This window comes from Tinamus guttatus, unplaced genomic scaffold (genome assembly GCF_059628265.1).
Source record: "Tinamus guttatus ecotype Peru unplaced genomic scaffold, ASM5962826v1 Tinamus_guttatus_pri_ptg000489l, whole genome shotgun sequence".
Lineage (NCBI taxonomy): Eukaryota > Metazoa > Chordata > Aves > Tinamiformes > Tinamidae > Tinamus > Tinamus guttatus.
The window spans coordinates 2,166,045-2,181,884 of record NW_028289023.1 but is presented as its reverse complement, the minus strand read 5'-3'; the positions used below and the strand labels follow the sequence as shown (position 1 = coordinate 2,181,884).

General features: G+C 37.8%; 1 protein-coding gene across 3 annotated transcripts in view; it reads left to right on the top strand.

The window, feature by feature from the left end:
* SRPK2 (SRSF protein kinase 2) overlaps window positions 1–15,840 on the top strand; it is an 86,421-nt gene that overhangs the window by 44,248 nt on the left and 26,333 nt on the right. For all 3 annotated transcript variants that reach the window (XM_088533188.1, XM_088533186.1, XM_088533187.1), the window contains exons 2-6: window positions 2,072–2,226; window positions 5,875–5,983; window positions 6,534–6,621; window positions 6,897–6,984; window positions 11,949–12,055. In XM_088533188.1, the coding sequence (XP_088389314.1) occupies window positions 2,072–2,226; window positions 5,875–5,983; window positions 6,534–6,621; window positions 6,897–6,984; window positions 11,949–12,055 (547 nt within the window). The remainder of the gene's footprint in view (window positions 1–2,071; window positions 2,227–5,874; window positions 5,984–6,533; window positions 6,622–6,896; window positions 6,985–11,948; window positions 12,056–15,840) is intronic.

Here is a 15,840-nt window from a genome sequence, read left to right as displayed (position 1 = left end):
AGCATACCAGCCACAGCAAGGCTGGGAGATGGAAGGAAAATAACTCTTTTCAAAACAAAATCAAATACAGTAGATTAGAAGGACCCAGATGAAGATGAATTTTGTTAATCTTTTTTCTTAGAAATAATAAAAAAGAGGCCGTTATTTGAGTCTAAATATTGCAGAGTCTGCTTCCTCCTGTCTCTGAGGGAGACTCTTGATCCTCCCCTGCGTTTATTTCACATGGGTGGATCTCAGCTCCAGAAATCCTTCCCGGATTATCAGGTGAAGAAATACAACAAATAGTTGTTTGCTTAAAAGACCAAGTCAAGCCCAGCTTGAATGGATTTTTAAAATTACGACCTCTACAGCGCGTTGCCTTGCCTGCCCTTCAGTTAGGGTTTGTCTGTGTTTGTCCCATCTGATTGATGTGGTCAAAACACTGACATGCAATTTTATGGTCAAAACAAGGTAAAATGGCAGTACCATCCCGAAGAGCAATTCCACATGCCCACAAGTGTCGCCAGGTCACTTGTGTCCCAGGGGTCCCTGCTCGGAGGTGGAGTGATGAAGTGCAGGCCGTTCTGCTGTGTGTTGCTGCTCGTCGGAGTTCACCTTGAGCAGCGCCTAGGCCCTGCTGCGGGTATCCAGCCTGGCCTTGTGCCCATAAACTGCGGTTTCAACCCTTGTGATGTGGAGTGCTGTGGTGTGTGTATGTGTGTGTGTGTGTGTGTGTGCGTGTGCGTGCCTGCATTTAAGTGGATTAAAACTCTCATCTAGGTGTGTGGGCCATCAGTGCTGACACAGTAAAGCCAGGCTTTGGGAGGGTCATTAATCCAATAGGTAGTCAGTCCAAGAGAAGCACAAGTGGTCAGGCGGGCACTGTGCCTTCCATTGGCTAAATCAGTTTATTTTTCCTCATACAGAGACATCTGTTGGGAACAAAAGACAAATGATTAAGAGAAAAAAAAAAAGTTATGAAAGCAGAAGCATTTTTATTGTGCGCCCTATGAATGAATCCCTTCTCTCACTTCTGTTCTAAGCTTTATACAGTTAAAAATAAAAGATTGATTTGAGGTAGATTCCTCTTTATAACTTAAACTGTTTTATTTCAGTACTATATTAACTCCAACTATTCCTTTTGGAATCAGACTGTGCTGAAATAAGGCAGAATTAGGTTCTTCTGCAGAAGTTACCAGGCACCTTCCAGAGCCAACCTGTCAAGCAAGGGCCAGGAGCAGCTGCCAGGGAGCTGCTGGGGGAGTGCCAGGGCCCCCCGCACAGCCGTCCACCGCAGCGGCGCTGTCCAACTGCAGCAACCGCTGTGTGCAAAGACGGGGAATTATGGAAAGAATGAACCTGGGCGTGGGATAAATACAAATCAGCTTTTGCTCATGATCTGGGCAGGGTTTGTGTCCAGATTTTAGGAGCTGAGAAGTTAACCAGCTACGGAAAGGTTTGTTTCAGCTCTGATTATTATTTGAAAGATAAAATCTGAATGGTGTTTTTCAGACAGCTTGGATTTGAAATGGATGTAGAAGCAAACTTATAGCAGCTTTTAATGATCTTTATAGCAGCTTTTTAATGATCTTATAGCAGCTTTTAATTGCAAGTATATTTCTTTCTTTGTGTGAAGTACGAATACACAAAATAAATAGCATCGACTTACTTAGAGAAAACTTTTTTATTTAACAAGCACTCTGCTTCAGTCCTATGATTCCTTTTTTTAACATATCTGTTGAAGATACTTAGAATTTCAAAATGTGAGTAGTTTTTAGGCGTTCAAAAACACCAAGTACAGTTTCTCTCAGATTAAGATATAAGTAGCAACATGCTTTGTTTGCTTTGAGTAGCATTGTATTTCTGTTACTTGTTTCTTTTTTCTAAACTCTAGAAGCGGAACACTTAGAAAAGCTTCTCTTGGTTGCTCCCTTTTTCCAAAAATTCATCACTCTAGCACCTCACGCAGTCGTTGGGAGCTCAGGAGGCCCTGGTGGTGCCCGGCGCTGCCGCCGCTGCCTCGCGCGATGTGCTGCCCTCGGGCTTCCCTGCTGCTCCCGCCGCCTTAACCGCGTTTTTTCCCCACTCGCAGGCCCGAGCCGCAGCAGAAAGTTCCCTCCGCGCCGCCGCCACCGCCGCCGCCACCGCCGCCGCCGCCGCTGCCCGAGCCCGGCCCCACCGAGCCTGAGGAGGAGATTCTGGGCTCTGATGATGAGGAGCAAGAGGATCCCGCCGATTACTGCAAAGGTGCGTGCCCTGCCGCGCGGCGCACGGAGAACGGCGCCTGGCGTGTCCTCATTGCTGTTCCGGGGCCTTTCGAGCACTGGAATTGATATGAGTGGCTGCCACATCCAGGCCTGAGCACTGCTCTGTCCTCAGCCTGCTTTTTACTCAGCCATAGCTAATTTATGCATTTTGTAATAAATAAGTTACGAATCTTGCACGCCTGTTTTTTTCCTTCTGTCTGAGATACAAGAGCAGAGGGGGAGCTGCTCTTGATTGATGCTGGTTGTAAAAGAAACAAAAATACCCAATCCTAGCAAACCAGAAAACCCACTTGAAGGGTTGTTAAGTACCTTGATACCTCTGACAGCATCAGCTGATTTTATATTAGGCTCTGATTCTTACTTTGCTCTCTTTTTCTTTTCCACACCAGCTTGAGATGCTACATGCTTTTATTAAACATGCTGTTTTTCATGATCTTCAGTGTTTTTGGCACCCTGCATCTCAATTTTAGTGTTTGGCCTACCTCATTTTTGTGGTTTATGTTAGGTCAGATGGTTTTTGTTTAAGTTAAACAGCATGTGACTGCAGTACAGCCATGTCAATATTTAAGTTTGCTTTAATGTTGCTCCTAAACCACTTCCCCAGGGCAATGCACACCCTGTACATACATGGAAAATCATAGATGACAGATCTATTGACTTTGGCTTATCTCTCTCTTAATAGATTTCAGGGATATGAATATACAGCTCAACTATAACTGCTGTTTCATATCCCTCAAATCAAGAAATACTTGCTGAGTCAAACCTTGTATATGTGTGTTGTTTTAAAAATCTCTTCTCCCAGACTGGAACAAGTCTTTTTTTTTTTTTGGTCTTTTCAAAGCTAATGATTGGAACGTGTTAGTATAAAAAAATTATTAATCTGCAGAATTTTGAGTGTTTAAATGGCTTATGATGCCAATAGTGAAAACAAACTGGTAAACTCAGTTTGCTAAATTTTGAACTGTACTCAAGTGTGCAGGTGCACAGCAAGGAAAATAATATATATAGCCAGAATTTGTATTTTTAAAAATTATTTCTCTTACAATACATGTTCCTTTCAGGTAACTTTTTTTTTTTCTATCTGTAGCATCTTTCATCAGTAAGTAAGGATTTGTTGTTTGAACATCTGTTTGCTGTATTTCATTGCGATTAAGCATTCCTAGGCCCTCACTTAATTCTTCCCTGAAATAAGAGCTGAGTTCAGTTTCAAACAATCCATTATTGTCTGTGTCCCAGTATCTTTTGCAAAGTGTCACTGTTTAGAGAAGTTAGATCACACATGCACAAAAAAATAGCTTTACAGTTTGTTTGTAGGTCACCTGTGAGAGCCTGTGGAGCTGTTTATAATCGGTCAGTAGCAATATCTGTATGATTTTAAAATGGATTCTGTATTAGGCTAAGAATCACAGAATCACAGAATACTTGCAAGTTTTGTGAAAAATTAAATGGAATTTCTGTACACTTCCAGGAACAGATTTTAGCTATATTAAGTTCTGTTTTTTTGAGTTTTTTGTTTGTTTTGTTTTGAGACCTGCTTTATTAATTTGAATATGTAATTTCCTATTTTTGGCAATTTTACCTGTGTTTAAGGAGTAGAAGATAATGTTTGGGAATTAACACGTTAACTGAGTCACTCTTTTCTTCCATTTTTTTCTCCAGAGTGGGACTCTCCTAGGATATTTGAGTAGAGTCAGAGCATCCGTTCTCAGGCCTGGTTTGAAATTTCATAGGAAGACCCTTTTGATGAGGAAGCATATCATTAATTATTTGTTTGAATTTAATATTTCACCTATTAAATATGCTTCACAATGGCTCTGTTTTTTGTTGCTGGTTTTATTTTTTAATCTCTATTTTTATGGATCTGTTAGTGTGAGCTGGACTCTCACACTCACCACATTATGTGTTGGTTAATAAATAGTTCCCAGTCATGAGAGTATTCATAATCAGAGAACTGGATTAGTCTGAATTAGCACCTGAAGTGAGAGAGACATCTAACACCCACTTGTGTAAGGTGAACAGACTCTCCCTTGTTCCCCAGGGACCTTCTCACAACATCAATTTAAATCTGTGGAATGACTTCTGCTGATAATCACTCAATTTAGATTAAATGCTTCTCAAATGTTTAAGAAATGGAAATATCAAAACACCAAATACCTGATCTTTAAAGGTGTTATTTAGACAATGAAGATACTTTTTCTGCTTTCTGAAATGCCTTGAAGCACTTGGAGATTTTTTTCAAGTGTGTGTCATGTCGTGGCTATAATTGGAATTCTTTGCTTCTCTGATCTTCTTCTTTGCCCCCGGAGATGTCGCCCATTCATCCAGTTCACAAAGAGAATAATTCCCTATACAAACATAGAACTAGTCAGCTACAATTACCAATACATTGAGGAGACCTTCAGGAATAATGATCTCATTTTTCTGACCCCCTTTCTTCAGTGTATGTAGCTGTTGCATGAGAGACTTTTTTTCTGTTTGCTGAACTGAATAGCACAGCAGAATTTTGTTACATTATCAACAGTAACGCTTATACGTTGTATATTTTCAAATACCAATACTGGTTTTCTAAATTACATCCTTTTGCTCTCACTTCTTCATTTCATATAGATGCTTTCTTGTTGCTGTAATTGGCAGCTTAATTGGGCACCACTTCGAACCTATTTTTCAAGGGATTGCAAAGCAACTGTAACAACTTACAGCAAGTAGTAAGGAATGGATAGTGAAAGTAATCAATAACTAATGATTTTACCTAAAGTACGGTTGCAGGTGGCATTAGGAAGGACCCAAAAGCACAGAAGAGATGATTCTTTGGCAGCTGCTGTGCATGGGTGTTACCTGCATAGAGCAGCTGTATTATTTGTTGGTAATTTAGGCTAAATTGTGAATGTTATTATTAGTGGCTTAGGGCTCTGAATAATAAGTCTCGTCTGATTGCTGTCTTCCCTGTGTTTTCGAGTGGGAGGAAATATGGAAGAAACAAAAAGCTTTGTCGATGAGCAATAAGCATCAGAATTGCTCCTCACAGCCCCTTCATGCTGCAGGGAAACCCGAGCTCCAGCCTGCTCAGGTGTCTGGCCTTTTCTCTGATTTTTGAGATCCTGTGTTATGGAAATAAGTGTCAAGATAGGGATCAGAGGCTAGCTCTTAGGAGAGCATCAATAAATTCTGTATTGTTCTTAAAATTTTCTCAGGAAATGTTTTATTGCTGCCTCTATTACTAGAAAACAAATGGGAATTAAAAGATTCTCAGTTCAGATTCTGCAATCATATAAAAATACATTGACTAGAAAAGCTTCGAATGCAATCATCGAAGAAATAATGCAGATGTTTCCTGTACTCCCTGCAAAGTAGACGATAAGCCTCGAGAAATAAAGGACTGATGGTAATCCTGCTGCAAATAAAAGCCCTAAGAGAGAGAGCAGCAGCTCTGCGATAGGTACAGGTACAATGGGCTTCTCCCTTCTGGCCAAGTAATGGCAAAATTCTTATCATTGGAGTTTAAAATTTCCTATTTTTAGTATAGGACAATTTGAGGATAAAAATCTATTTTTGAAACAATTATTTGAAAAGCTAGAAATCTTGCTTTTTACTGAATATTCTTTTCCTACTTGTGTTTTTTTCCTGAAAGGAGGCTATCATCCAGTGAAAATTGGCGATCTCTTCAATGGCCGATATCATGTTATTAGAAAATTAGGATGGGGACACTTCTCTACAGTCTGGCTATGCTGGGATATGCAGTAAGAACACTATATTCCCTTCCTTTTTTTCCTGACATATTTTGCGTGCAGTAGCTTCTGTTTTATATGTATGATAATGATGTAAATTCTTGGTGTCTTTTTATGTAAAAGGATGTCTGCAGTATAATTTTGCTCTTAGTTAAGAATGTATTTTATAAAACCTGTCAGAAATATGTGTAAGTCCACTTGCTTGGACAGATAGGTTTTGCTTCCTGAATTTATGTGTTGTTTTGAAATTGTGAGAGGAAGATAATGGTTTTATTCCTCTCGTTATCTGTAATAAAAAGAATATATATTGATTAAAGGTGAAAGTGTGTACCCAAGTTCCTCTTTAAAGACATTAGCATTAAGCAGAGCAAAGTACCTAATAAATCAAATTGTTAACAGTATATTATTAAAAAAAGTTTTAAATGTAATTTTAACGTATTCTAGTTTTCTAACAATCAGAATATGTTAGATAGAAAAATGTACTATTTAAAATTTCCAGACCTTTAAAATATGTGATTTTTAGTTCAGAGCATGTGTTGAAAATGTTTTCATTGTTTTGAAGGGGGAAAAGATTTGTTGCAATGAAAGTTGTAAAAAGTGCCCAGCACTATACAGAGACAGCCTTGGATGAAATAAAGTTGCTCAAATGTGTAAGTAGAAGCCTCACAATACACTGCTGGTATTGATGCTAATTACAGTGGTGTATATATATATATTTTTATTTAAAATTTTTAAAATGCAATGGAATAATGTTTTTAACCTTTTTTACATGCATTTTTTTTTCTAAATGTGTGACTTGCTCTGTGTTACCTTGATTTTTGAGAACTATCCAAACTATCATTTATCTTTGTAAATAAGGCTAAATAATTAGAATTTTTAAGGGGACTTATTTCCTCAAATGTCCATATTCACACTTTTGGTTTAGGTTCGTGAAAGCGACCCCAATGATCCTAACAAAGATATGGTTGTACAACTGATCGATGACTTCAAAATTTCTGGAATGAATGGAATACGTATCCTTTGGAAAATACTGAACCTTCATTAAAAATGACCTACTGACGTGATAAGTATTTAGTTTAAAATTGTAATGCAGAATCACCAAAATATGTGCAGATACAAAGATCAGTCCTCTGTGTTGTGCATTCACCTGAATGAAAGAACCTTAGCTTTTTTAAACACAAAAATAATAAAATACATTAATCCTGTGTTGGTCTATTAAAATTGGAGCAGGTAGATTTATTTAGAAACAAAAATTTTACTGAAAAGATTTCTAATAGCTGAGGTTTACAGTAAATATGTCTTTCTCTAATCTAGTAAGGGAAAATAATGTCAGCTCATAAAGAAATTGGTTTCTTTTTTCTTTTGGAAAAGTTTAGAAGCGTGGAGATTCTGCTCTTAGCCTCTTTTGGCCAGACTTTAACCTCTCTGTGTTAGTGAAGCTTTTAAAAATTTAACTAATACCTCCTTAAAAAGACAAAAATGGAGCCAAAGGAATATATGAATAAATACTGTTCCAAGGTAAAATTTTGGTCCTGAGTATATTTGATGTATGAGTTGAATTAAAATGAATTATCTTTGCTGATTGCATTAGATATTTCAGCAGCTTATGATATTACTGCCATTTTGTTTATTGTTTTAATTGGTAATTTGTATGATTGTTGTGTCTTGGAGCCCTAATAACAAGACTTCGTTGCTGAAGATAAAGATGATTCCTCCTCTAGAGAGCTTAAGACTGAGTTGATTTTGGTGAGGCTCCTCCAGTCTTCAGCAGATTAGGTTCAGGTGCTCTTCAACAGCTCCCTCTTCGCCTTTAGGTGAGGAATTAGGATCTTGCTTTAAGGAGTTGTGTGCAAGCAGGTCTCATCCTGCCCATCTGTCTTTTGACATTGGCTGCGGAGCCTTTGAATATTTAGTAAGAGAGATGGAGCGTGTGGGAACAAATATTCTGACTTGCAGAATGGGATCTTAACTGCTTTTTCTTTGTCCCTCTTTGGGTTGTTTCCTCATTTCTTCATTGGTCAGCTAGCATGACATGCTTAAATTTAGATGAAGAAAATATAATTTGGTTTTCTTTTCTAGGTTGCAACATCAAATCACAATGGGTTAACCTAAATTATACCGTGGCTAATAGTCACCCCCAAAAAACTATTGGTGATGAAGGAAACCGTTTAGCGCAATGAGGCAAAGAACCCTGATTAGGACTTCTTGGTGCAACTGTGATAAGAGAAATAGGTTTTAATTTGTGATGTCCCTGCGTATGCAGGGGGGTTGGACTAGATGATCTCTAGAGGTCCCTTCCAACCCTAAGCATTCTATGATTCTATGATTCTATGTTTTCTGAGAAGTATTACTGGGAAGTATTATAATCATTTTGTCTAAAAATACTGAAAATTAATGAGATCAAAGTATTGATCATTTCAGATTTTGGCTTCTGTATGCTATGTTCAGTGTGCAAGAAGTTGTTACAGTACTCTTTTCAGCTGACCGCTGTACCACTGAAGAATAATTAAAATTTTTAGAAATCAGATTTGACGTACTTTCTTTATTTGTAAAACTAGTTTGTTTTTATAACACTAATTTGAGACGGGGAATAAGGAAATAGTTTCATGCATATACATGGAAATGCTTCCCTGTGTAACATTCTTACATTATTAATATTGCACATGTATCAAGAAAGCCTTTCCTGAATGTGAAGAGTAAGCTTTGTTAATGATAGTATTTTGAAAAATGTCCTTTTTTTTTCTTTTGAAATAAGGCACTTTGGTTGACAAAGTGAGAAGAGACTGTTAATTAGTCAAAAATAAGAGCCCAGATAGCTTTGTGTTAGTAGATTAAAACTGGACAGCTGATATCGATCATTTCCATCTTTAAGTTTACCTTTACATTGAAAGCTCTGGCATCTCAGAAGTTGCTTTTATGTTCTTGATAAAACTATTCCTGCCTTACTTGGGAGTAAATTATTCAGAAAGGTACAGTAGACAAGATGGGCTGATCCTGGAGTAGGATCCCATTTAAATTGCAGCTGCAAGTCCATCAAAATCCAAACCACCAGTGAAAACAAGCTAAAAGGTATCTTGTGCTTTGGGTTTCCTTGAATGAAAAAATTGCACATCCTGTGTTGGCTGCACTGATTACTTGATCAGCTCTTCTCTATCTCCTTTGAAAAAAAAATCTGTAGTGCAAGTTCTTTTGAGAGGGGGGCAGGTATGTTTTTCCACTGGAAAAAACATATTAGTTTCTGTGTTAACGATGCTCTTATTGAGTTGAACATGTTGAGAGAAGTACAATAATTTAAGAGTTTTCCTGCTGTACTGTTTCTGACTTGCTTTGAGCAAGCCACTGAGTATCTACTCGTCATCTGTAAATTAAGACGACACACAGGTAAAGGATCAATTATTCATGAAATACATTTAAAAGCTAAAGCAATACAGAAGAGAGGTGAGTGAATCCTTTAAATGGCCAATACCACGGAGTGCTGTGGAGCTTCCAAACAGGGAAATCTGTTAAGGCCCGGGTAGCACAGGGCTGGAAATGTGCAGAGCCATATATGTTCATATGTAGGTGAATTTTAACAATGTCTATTATGCTATGCTAGACTGTTTTTTTAAAAAAAAACTATTTGTGTATTCTAAAAAGATTGCAGTTGTGTTTTTTTGAGGAAATAACAGAATTTCCTAACTTTGGCTGCTCAGTGATTTTGATAGAGGTATGTTACTATATTTTGCCACATTGGATATGTATTAAAGTTGTAATAAATGTTTAACTGAGAATAATATATTTTTGTAAGAGATTCAGATAATCATATAATGAAGCAAGTGTTTGGAGGCTAAGCGAAAAATAAAGAAAATAAGTCGTAAGTACTTAGTTCTGACAGCTGATAAATGTTGTATAATCCCCCATATTGGCTGCTCTGGTAGACTTTCTCCTTTGGTGTATTCGCCTAACTGCATTCAGGAGCATCTCCCAAAGGCAGCTCTACTGGGTGGGCTTCACGCAGTGTCTTTTCTCTGCAGCACTTCTGGACATGGTCATCTGTGAGGACCATGGTGCTGTAGGAGGATCCTGGGGTTTCCAAGGCTGACATCAACATCTTGGTAGTTTATTCACAGCTTTATTGTAGTGCATCTTTACGAAGCCACTGTTTTAAGGTTAATCATTTTCAGGTTGCATGATAGTAAATCAGACAACTCTCACATTTTTTCATGTCTAATCAAAACTCTGAGTCTTCTTTATGTCTTGTCTTTGTCTTAGTGGCTTCTCCAGTATCGAGGGATATTGTGCTTCCCCCAAGCATGCCTTGAGTTTGTCAGAGCTCTCCCAGGCAAAGTATTCTGATCTTTTTCCAGTAAATGGCAGATATTTTCTTGTGGACCTCCTCTTTCTCTGTCCATGGCAGCCTTAATGGCTTTGCTTACTCAAATTAATAAGGTCTGTAGAACTAATGGAGCGTGCTCAACTCATCCTCTTTGATTGTATGCTTCACTTGTGATTTCTGCTCGTAGGATGTGTGTATGGTTAGGCAGCCAAGACTGTTCCCTCTTCTGAATGGAAGAGGGATTTATAATCTAAGTAGATTGATTAATATGAATAGGAAATGATTATTCACTATCTGTCTTAGTACCGGGATTAAGGAACATCTGATGAGATGAGCAAGTGACAGCAATCAAAATGATCCAGTTCTTCACAAAGTACTTTGACCTTTTGTCTTTCAGTCTAACTACAGAATAGGTGATACAGATTTTAAACTTCATTTAACTTTATGTATTGGTAGGTACTTGGGAAGAAGAATATAAATGTTAGATCCATGGACAAATCTCATTTTAATGTGAGTTAAAGCAATGACTGTGAAATCCTTGTCAAGGTTCTAATTAATGTAACTTTAGTAAGTCAGGTAAGATACCTCCCCTGATACTGTGTTTCCCTGTCATTAGTCCTGAAATACAGATTCACGCTAATTTTTATCTGTTGAGAATTTCGTGCAGCAGAGATATCATTTTGTATCTATCCATTAATTCATTTTCCTGTATTGGTTTTGCATTAGTCTTTGCAAGCTTACCGTATCCCGCAGCTGAGATTTTAATGTTCTTCTCAGTTTGCCACTGCAAAATTATTCCCAGCTTATGTGTGAAGATTAATGCTGTAGAGTTAAATTGTGCACTTGTGAGGATGTTGTGGATGCTAAAACTTGCAATTAAGTTGAATTTTTTCTTCATAGATGAATAATCTATCCAAGAGTCCAGAATCTCCCAATTTAGCAACTCCCAGAACCAGAAATCACTGGGAAATCATAAATGCTTGCTCTCTTCTAATGCTCTTTTCAGGATGTCTGCTCTTGGCCTCATTTGGTGGCAAGATGTTGGTTCAAGGAACTTGCTGGGTTTGTGTTTGTATATTGCTTTTTCTGAGTTACGCATTTTTTTTTATTTCTGATGTCTTCAATGATTGCATTTACTCTGTGTAGTTAGAACTTCTGCAGTAGTGGTAAGAGGTCCCCTCTTTTATTATTTTGACTGGTGATTCTCAATTGAGCCCAATCATAAAGATGTTCAGTGTGTCTCATTTTATAAACTTTGTTGCTTCTGTCTTCTGTTAAAACCTTCTATTGATTTCCTTTAAAATTTATTAGAAACTGCAGATGATAGGACAAATCAGTATTTTGAACTACTTCAAGTTAAAATAGCTGGTCTCCAAAAGTGCCTTCCAACCTTATCTGTTCTGTGAAAAAATAGTTATTTTTTGCAAGTAGCTGTTTCATTCTTTAGTGCTGTTTTTGCTTTTAGACATAATTAACAAGAATTGCATCATTAAAATGTTTTACTTGTTTGGATATAGGTGCTGTTCTTGCACATGTTCTGCTTAGTTCAAGATAACCTGTTTTCTTCCAGGATGATGAGTGCTTTAACCAATACTAAAAAAGAAAAAAGTGATTGATCTAATAAACAAGTTTCTTTGGATATTATCCTTAATTAAATCTCAGATGTCTGTATGGTCTTTGAGGTACTTGGGCATCACCTCTTAAAATGGATAATCAAGTCCAATTATCAAGGCCTTCCCATCCGTTGCGTAAAAAGTATAATTCGACAGGTAAGATTTGTTAAGTTCTAATTAGCTTCTCCCATATTTGTTAAACAGTATGAAGGTTAAAATAATGATATTTCAAATGAAATCTTGCCAACAAATCTAGGATAAGTTAATTTTATAGGCAGCCCAAGGGAGAGTTTGCAAGACTATCTTCCTGCCTGGCCTGCATTTCTGTATATTGTATTTTTATTATCAAAATACCCAACTGGTATGGGAGTTTCCTGTGCTGCTTTAGAAAACAAAAAGCTGAAATAATGAGTCATTATACATTTGTAGGGATATTCATACTTAATTGCAATTTGTTTAACAAAGCCATCAGTATGTCATGCTTCTTATGAAGCTCTCCTGGAACATGCAACATCATCGCATTGGGAAATAATACACAATTATAAAACCGAACAAGAGTTGTGTATCTATCTGAAAGATATGTCCTAAAGGAAACCCTTTTTTAAAATTCTGTGTTCTTTCTATATTTAAGTTGTTTTAGAGTGAAAGTCCCAGCATGATTAGCCCAGAACACCCCATGGAGAGATTTTTTTTTTTTTTTCAAAATATATTGTCTTGCTATATGAAAGCCAAATTGATGTGAGGTAATCTTAAGGAGAAATGGTGTCTTGACAAGGAAATATTATAGGTGATTTTGTATATGATTTTTCTGTATATGATTTTGTATTTACAATTAAACCATATGCCATTAATTTATACAGATGATCAAAGAAATATTTTCAGTGGCACTAAAGAAATTCATATTACCTTTAATTGGCATCACATATATTAGTATTGTTAAACTATCATGTTAAAAATGTGTGGTTTTATATTATATGTGCATATGTATAACCATTCTTTTCAGTAAATACTGTCTTTTTTTTTTGTTTGTAATATTTTTGCTTGGTTGCACTGTTGTCCTGAAGTTTGGCTGAAAACTGGAAGTCTGTGATATAATTGCTTGAAACCGCGGCTCTAGCAGTGAGCCAGATTTAGGAGCTCCCTCAGGTACTTTACTGTGGCCTCAGTTACCCTGGCTGCACAAACAGGCTCTCCAGCAGAGCACCGAACAGATCCAATGGAAAAAACACTGCTTTCTGGGTGGAAAGTGTGAGCTACTGAACCCAGCTCACAGCAACTTTGCCACCAGGCTCCTGTAGCCTAAGAGGGGAGGAGTGTGGTCCCATGAGGAGTGTGGCCAGTGAGGAGATGCTCAAGGGAGTTTTGGAGGAGACTCTCCATGTTTTCTCTGCTAGTCAGGACTGAGGACCCCCCTCAGGTGCCCTATTAGGCAGAGTAGGCAGGGAAGAAGAGTTGACTTCTACACAAAGGAGTAATTTAAGAGCTTGAATCGTGTAGGGTGGGTGAAATGCAGGGTCAGAGTCAGAGGGAAGACCGGCAAGGATAACATTATGGCAGGTACTGCTGGTATGGCAGTACATATGTGAGATAACATTATGACAGGTAGGCTGCCATTTTCAGTAGACGAAGAACTTATTTAGCCAACTGGAGTAAGCCCCCTGATCCTAGCCCTGGTTCTCATGGGAGGCTTTTAACCACCTTAGTATCTGCTGTGGTGGGGTGCAGTCAGGAGGTTTCTAGAGGATATCGAGGACAGTTTCCTGGTGAGCCAGCATGGTGAGCCATTTGTTAGCAGTGAGCCAACCAAGGGTGTGCTTTGCCAAGGAGGAGATGGTGGAAAATGTGAAGGCTGATGGCAGCATCAGCGTGGGGGTGTCTGGGCAGACAAGCTGAACAGGAATCAGTGGTGGGCCCCTGTAGTGATACAGGCTAACCACATACTGGACCACACTGAAAAAAGAGGAAGCAGGTGAAGGTTAGTTTTGGCACTTCTGAAATTGTATTTGGAATGCCAGACTCTATGGTACAAGACATTGATGTGCTCAAGTGAGTCCAGTGGAGGACCACCAAGATGATGTATGAGGAGTTGGGAGAGTTATTTTTGTTCAGTTTTAGGAAGAGATTGGAAGCTAGATGCTGTTTCCAACTGTGTAATGAGTGGTTATAGAGAAGATGGAGCGAAACTGCTCTTGGAGATGACCAGAGGTGGGACAAGAGGCAATGCATGCAAGTTTCAAATAAAAAAGGACATTCTTATTACATATTAGGAAGACTATTCTTTACAGCAAGGGTAGTCAGACACTGGAACATGGTGCCTACAATATTATGCAATCTTCATCATTGGAGATGCTCAGAAGTGAATGGCAAAATGCTTTCGAGCAAGCTGACCTCATTTTGAGGTTAGATCCAGCTTCAAAATTGGTGTGACTTTGACTAGGGGGGGAAGGAGGGTTGAATTGCATCATCTCCAGAGGTCCCTTCCAACCTAGATTTATCTGTGATTTTAAGTGAAAACCCCAAGTGGTTCAGACAGTTCACAGGAGAACCTGCTTAGTCTTGGAAGAGGAAGATTTACATTTTGTGAGGTTGGAATGAACTGTATGAACTAATTTCCTTGGCACTGTGAGTACTGGTAAACCCTCCAGATTCTGCATGTCATTAAAAACGCACAAATCTGTGGCCTTCAGATTAAGACAAAAGACTCAGACATAACCCACACACAGATGCACTGGTGTTACTGTGCAGCGCTATGCTGGAAGAACTCCCGGATGCTACAATTTGGAAAATACCTTTTAAAAAAAAAGAAAAAAAAATGGACTGCATTTCTAGCACTGGGACTTTTTTTTTAATGCAACTGAGAGTTGAATTTCTTAATAAGAAATTTCATTTCAGTTTCAAGCAGTATTTTTCCCTGGGGAAGAGTTATATGAACTGTCACATAAGAGATGACCCTGCAGCATGGAAAAGTGGCTGGTTGTCACAATCCCGTTTGTTTGTGATGGGCATGATTGGAAGTGTCAATTTAATTCTAATTCCTTGCAGTGGATAGTAAAATGGAGCATTAGTAAAATATAGAGCATTAGTTTGTTTTAGAAGGAGCTCATTTCAAAACAAATATTACAGAAATCAGCATCACATATCAATGTGGTGCTGGTGCTGGTGTACAACATAGTTAATAATCTTTATGTTTATGTTTAATGTTTAATGGGTCAATATGATGTGGCTTCTTGAAAGGAAAAAAAAAGAATTTAGATATTACTTAGAAACTGTAAATTATGGCAAAAAGTTTCTTGATGTGAGGGTAATCATTTGACCTTTACAAGGGAAGAAATAAAATCTCGTAAGTTACTTTAGTAAATATGTTGGATTTAATGATTGCCTCATGGACCCTTGTGAGAGTGCAGTGTCTATTTTCTGTGGAATAGCCAATGCTATTAATTCTTTTGAATGTGTATTGTAGTCATTTTCCTGAAATAACTTGCACATTTTCTGTCAGTAGAATTGACTTAAGTGCAAATGTGTAATGGGACATTCTTTTCTCTTTAGATACGAGATCTGTTTTTTGAAAAATACAATGTGTTTAAAAAAAAAAAAGAATCTTCAGTCAAAAAGAAAGACAAAACTGAAATCTTAAGACTTTTATTTAAGAATGGAAAATGGTATCTTTTGGGAAATAGCAATTCTAGCGTTCATATTAATACCATTTCTACTTAGCACAGTGGAACAGATTTCATTTTTCTCTGAAAGGTTGTGGCTTCTGTGTACTTCAAAATTTTTCTTTTAGTTTCAGAATTGTAGGCGTTATATAGTAGCTTGGGAGATGCTGTGCAGCCCCTGAATGAAGGAAACCGACATAATGAGTCTTTATGTATTGCTGGTAATGCCTCTTTCCTAGAATTTGTAAACACTTACTATTAACTGTGTTCCTAGTAGGAACCAAT